This window comes from Buceros rhinoceros, unplaced genomic scaffold (assembly GCF_000710305.1).
Source record: "Buceros rhinoceros silvestris isolate BGI_N320 unplaced genomic scaffold, ASM71030v1 scaffold29900, whole genome shotgun sequence".
Taxonomy (NCBI): Eukaryota; Metazoa; Chordata; class Aves; order Bucerotiformes; family Bucerotidae; genus Buceros; species Buceros rhinoceros.
Window position 1 is genome coordinate 9,845 of NW_010389498.1, and position 5,574 is coordinate 15,418.

At 34.5% G+C, this 5,574-nt stretch overlaps 1 protein-coding gene across 1 annotated transcript in view; it reads right to left on the bottom strand.

Moving 5' to 3' along the window:
• Nucleotides 1-373: 373 nt before the first annotated feature.
• UBE2W (ubiquitin-conjugating enzyme E2W (putative)) overlaps nt 374-5,574 on the bottom strand; it is a 13,378-nt gene continuing 8,177 nt past the window's right edge. Inside the window, exon 5 of the mRNA XM_010134524.1 lies at nt 374-1,933. Within this exon, the coding sequence (XP_010132826.1) occupies nt 1,920-1,933 (14 nt within the window). The 3' untranslated portion in view covers nt 374-1,919. The remainder of the gene's footprint in view (nt 1,934-5,574) is intronic.

Below are 5,574 nucleotides of genomic sequence, written 5' to 3' on the forward strand. Positions count from 1 at the left end.
ATACACATGTCAAATTTATATCCAAAGATAGATTTTACCATTGAGTTTTAAAAGGCCAAGAGATATTTTCAATACAGTAGAAAACATAGCAGCTCCTGAAGTATATTGTAGCCTCCCTTCACTGTCAATATCCGTAATTCAGTTGCTGTACATACTTCTCTGAAGCAAATCCATCTGAACTCTATCCACCCTGAGTTAAGCATCTATACTTTTTAAAAATGTTTTAAACTTTAGATAACAGAGAAGTATTTACAAGGCTATAAAATTTGTCACTTATCATACAGCAGTAAGAAAAAAAATCAGTATATTCGACCAATTTTCTGTTTGTTATTGTAGTTATTCATTCTGGGTTGGGTTTGGGGTTTTTTTTTTGGCTTTTGTTTGTTTCTTTTTAAATCAAGTAGCTACTTGATTTAGACATTCATGCATTTATCACTTAATTTTTCTTTTTTTGAGTGCAACAATAAGGCAACAGTAAAAAAAAGTTATAGAAATTTTGCATATGTGTAAAGGTATTATGTTTATAAAAGTGCTTCCTAAAAAGAAAACCTAATTGATAGTATCAAAATATTACAGAGTGGTGAGAACGACTACCATTTAATAAATGTTGTTCCATTGAAAAATGTCAATTTGATCTTAAACCTTCTCCCCTTTTTGGGGGAAGTAAAAGCCTGGGAAAAAAAAAAAAAAAAAATCGGTATGGCTGCATGGGACAAGCAAGTTAAGAAAATATACTTTAGTCTAAACTTAAATAAGAAGGTCCACACTTTTTTGTCAAAACATTAAGCCTCTGTCAAAAATGTATTTTTTTTTTCCTTTTTATATTACAGGATTAAAAGACAAGATGATGCTTACAAGATAAGGAAATAATTTACATGAAAATATCTTCTGACAAAGCTTTTCAATCAAAATATTGTTTTGTAACATTCAAACATGACATACAACAAAAAAACAGTGAATGCAAACAAAAAATGTTATATGGATTGCTTTCAAACACATAAATAAATGAAATATAGGTGTAGGCAGTAGGGCTCATGCTGATGGCTAGCAGGAAGTAACAGTGTGCAATCTATTTGGAAAATGCTCTAAAGTACAAATTACAAGCCCAATTACGGACTTCAGAAAGTTCAGCTATATCACTGCCATCCTCTCCTATCTCCAAAATAAACTCAGTTAAATCACTCACACCCTAAATTACTCATACCTTTGCTTCAGAGATATGAATAACTATATACAAAAAGTAGTTTTATTTCACCATAGGGATAACATTGTACCTCTCTGTCAATGTCACGTGAAAAACCTTACATGTCAAAACAATTTGACAGCAGATAAACAATTTAATAAATATGCAATGATCTTATTACAGTCCTTCAGCTAAGCATGTTAACTCATGCTGCTAGTTTTGTGATCACAGTGCATAGAATCCAAATATAAAAGAATGGGGTGGCTTTTAAAGAAATGGTAAATCCCTTACTTATAATCCAAATATATTCAAAACTTTCATAAGCTCTGTCATGCATCAATCTTTTTTGTGGCAGGAGCAAAACCTTTCCCTGGTACAATGTCCATTGCCGGCAATGGATGCACCAAAACCGCCAAGGAGCTCAGTGTTATTGCACAATATATGAAGACCTGGAATTCTTCCAAAAGCTTAAAATAAAAATAATGGAATTATTCTGACATTTCTGGACACCTGCATTAATACTGTATGACTAATAAAAGCATGTCAGTTGCATGGACTGAACCAGCGATCAACATGCGCCCAGAATGCACACTAGTAAAAATGCAGTCAAAGGAAGTAGTCTTCATTGCCTATAGGTCACTTCCAGTCAAAGGTTAAAGTTCAAAGACTGAATGATCAAAGTGCTCATTTTCTCAGTAGGACTATCTTCTGCTACGAGGATCACAAAATGGTGGCATCAACATGTGTCATCTTTAAAATAAGAGAAGAGCATTTATGGAAAACACATAAACATTCTAAGTACAAGTTAGCAAGGAGCTGTATGCAGAAACAATTCCTAGCATGGACAGTAACATGCAGTGGAAATACACTGAGTAATTCTGCAGTTTCATTCAGTAATGACTCAGGAAAAAAAGGACAGAATACCAAACACAAAAATTCCAAAATACACATACACTCTTAAGTATATTTGTATTAGCAAATATTCTATTAAAAGGACATAATTTTCACATTTGATACTTAGAAAGCCATTCATCAGGAAAGTGACAGACCAAACATGCTTAAAATTTTGCCCCCCTGAAGTATAGCAGGTCCACACCAGTTACCAAACTGAGAAATCTCTTTATAAGGAACATACAGCGATAAGCTGCAGTGGGCTCGTCCTGATGCACTCTTAACCCTTCATATATATATATATATGTATGTTGATTTAATTCTCAAGAATCAACACGAACTATAAAGTGACTGAATTATGCAAAAATAACAGTTTACTACTGTAATTCTAAAATCCTAAACCTGAAAATAAGTTCCATCCACTAAATTTTAGAATCTGTGATTGGACAGAACATATTACAAAGAAGCGTATTCTATGCGAATCTTCTCTACGTTATGTTCAGTATTAGAGAAAACATTTGTCTGTGAATGTTCTTTTAAATTTCCTCTTCCACACATCAACCTGCAGTGTATCTGCATCTTGTAACAGTAAATACTAAGCTTGTTAACAGAAAGCAAACTTACTGTCTGTTTATTTTTAATGCAGGCACTTGTAACCTCACACAACTACAAAATGCAGTCTGATAAACAGTATTTTTTACTGATTACAGATTTAATGTGTCAAGTAGTAGTGAACAATTCTACATTCTCACTGGAAAACATTATGTTATCAATATCATTACATGTAAAAAAATAAATCTTCATTTTGATAGTAAGGTACTGTACATGTGAAAAAAGATTGGTAAAGGTGCAAGCAAGATAGAAGGGATATTTAAACATGTACTAAAAAAGTTTACACCAAATATCAGAGAAAATACTTTCTACTTAAAAAAAAAAATCAAACACAAAAAACCCCCAGACAAAAGCAGTAAGGAGATGATGGTAGAAAACAAACACCATCACCCTCTTTTGTCACAAAAATCTACCTCCTGACACCACCTAAGCCAGACGTTTTTATGAAATTATTTTATGAATGTTATGAATTATTTTATTAATTTTATTTATTTAATGAAATCAATTTCAGCCTGGATGCTCAAGAAAACTGTTTCTGGAAGATCCTCCTCTGTCTTTAACACAACACAATCAACTCTCAGATTGAAATTCAAAGTACAGTTGAAGCAGACTTTGGGTAGGGCAGACAATCTAGAAATACTTTTAGTTATCAAAAATCAGGAGTTTTGAAACGGGGCTTGTGAGGTTATCAGTTTGTAGCAAACACAGCTTCATGATCCTAGCTTTGTTGGGGCAAGGATGAAACGAGAGATTAAAGCCCCTGTAACATGTACAGAGACACATATTTGCACATTCAGAATATATCTCAAAGTGTCACTTTATCCTTCTGTGTTTATTGGTTCACTTTACACACACTCCCAGCCATGCACAATTTGCTTCCAGCTAAATAAATATCAAGCTCCTAGTGGAAAAAAAAAAATTCCTTCAAATGCATTGATTAAAAGCGATGACAGCCTTCCTTCTTTCTCTTCAAAACACAGGGGCTCAATTTCACATTAAAAGCTAAGCCAATCCAACAGCTAGCTGACAACAGAATGGGCAGAACCACTCTGCATCTCCCATCACCTGTTCTTATATTAGCACTGGCATTTATTTCAGCCACTGGTTACCCCCAGACAGCTGTTTTTCTTTCTTGATTCAGACTGCCTTTTTTCCCCCTAATTTACCCAGCCCAAAGTGTTTCAACCACAAGATTAGATATATGACAATTTAGTTGAAGCAGAAAATCAGGATGATAGAATCACCTTCTCCAGAGGCTTCTAAACCTCCTCAGGTGTATATAAGTTAGAAGACCTTTTTTTGCCAGAGAGGTGGTTAAAATTAGGAGGCAAACTACACTTTCTACTGTAGTATAACTCACCATTTCTTCAAACTCATTCAGAAAACACTGAAAATTTAAAGATCATGCCTTGGCAGCCTTATGTCCACAGAGATAAATAAAACTACTCATAACAGAGAAGAGCAAGTGACATGCAAAATTCAAGGAAAATCCCTCCAGCATTTACAAAATTTTTTGTCCACTGGACATCAGCCATGTTTTATTTTCTAATGTAAGAATTTAGTGGTGAGAGAGAAAAGCCCAATGAACTTTTAATCATGATCTTTGTAATTAGTACTTAAAAAGAAAAAGCCACATGATAATTTTACAAAGCAAAACAGTATCAGTTACTTAAATGAACTAACTTGCTTGCTCTTGCCTCTTGTTTTTTAGGTTGCTCTGAATTTGGGGAGGGGTAGGGCCCTTTGACTTTCAGAGGACAGCCATTGTGAAGTTACTTCAAAGTAATTTAATGACTTGTTCAGTGGACTAGAAGCAGATTGATGGTTTTGAGCCTCGATTACGTATCAACTTTCAGAGTCTGAAACCCCACATTTCTTTTCATACTCACTTTGTGTTTTGCTTGTTTAACTCAAATTGAATTTCATGAATAAGAAATCAAAGTACTATCTACAAACTGTTCTCCTTGATAGATTTCAATCCTGAATCAAAATGAGACTAGTACAAATTCAAAGTAGACAGAACATACTTTAATCATAAGATAAAGCCAATAAATGAAACTTCACCTGCTTGTCTTTAAAAATAACAAGCAAACGGAAATAAAAATCATTAATAAAAACTCTCACAAAATCGCCAATAAAGAGATACCAAAACTAGAAATAGAGAAGCACCAAACACATTACAAGAGTGTGAGAACAGAAAAAGAAAAAGTGACTACTGAATAATCTGGTGAGGATGAATAACCCAGTCTCATGGGCAATAGGATTATCATTCTTGGAGCCAATTTTTAAAACAACATTATGTACCTGTACCACATGATAAACAGTCCTGATTGTCTTAAATTCTTTTTAATCCCATCACATACAGCACTCCTCTAACTGTAACAGAAGTCACGTTCTTTTAGAGACACTACTAGAGTATTATGAGAAACACAGGTTCCATCTATGACATTACCATATATAAAAATCCCATAGGTCTCAGCAGGTATTATGAAACTCTCAAGTTTTTCTCGTTAAGGCATCCACAGGCTTTTAAAAATCTAAGGGTGAAAGCTTTAGCATTTGCCTCTCCAGTTGCAACTCCCACTGTCTCAAAATACCTGGTCTCAGTTCACATCAGGGACAGAACATGTCCTGGGGTGGGAACGCAGTGAAAAACAGAGGATGTCTTATGATGGAGCCATCAGTAAAAGGTAGTGATGGTATCAGCTCCTCCTGCACCACCCAAGCATACAGTATTACCTGCTCTAACACATCCCTTCCCAAAATACATGGGTTCTCAATAAGCATCATTCGTATAGTATTTTCTTAAGGAAAACAAAGAAAATTTTGGCCAAAAAGAGAGGAGGGAAGAAAAGTATAGCGTGTCTCTATCCCCTCGTTCTTTCTTT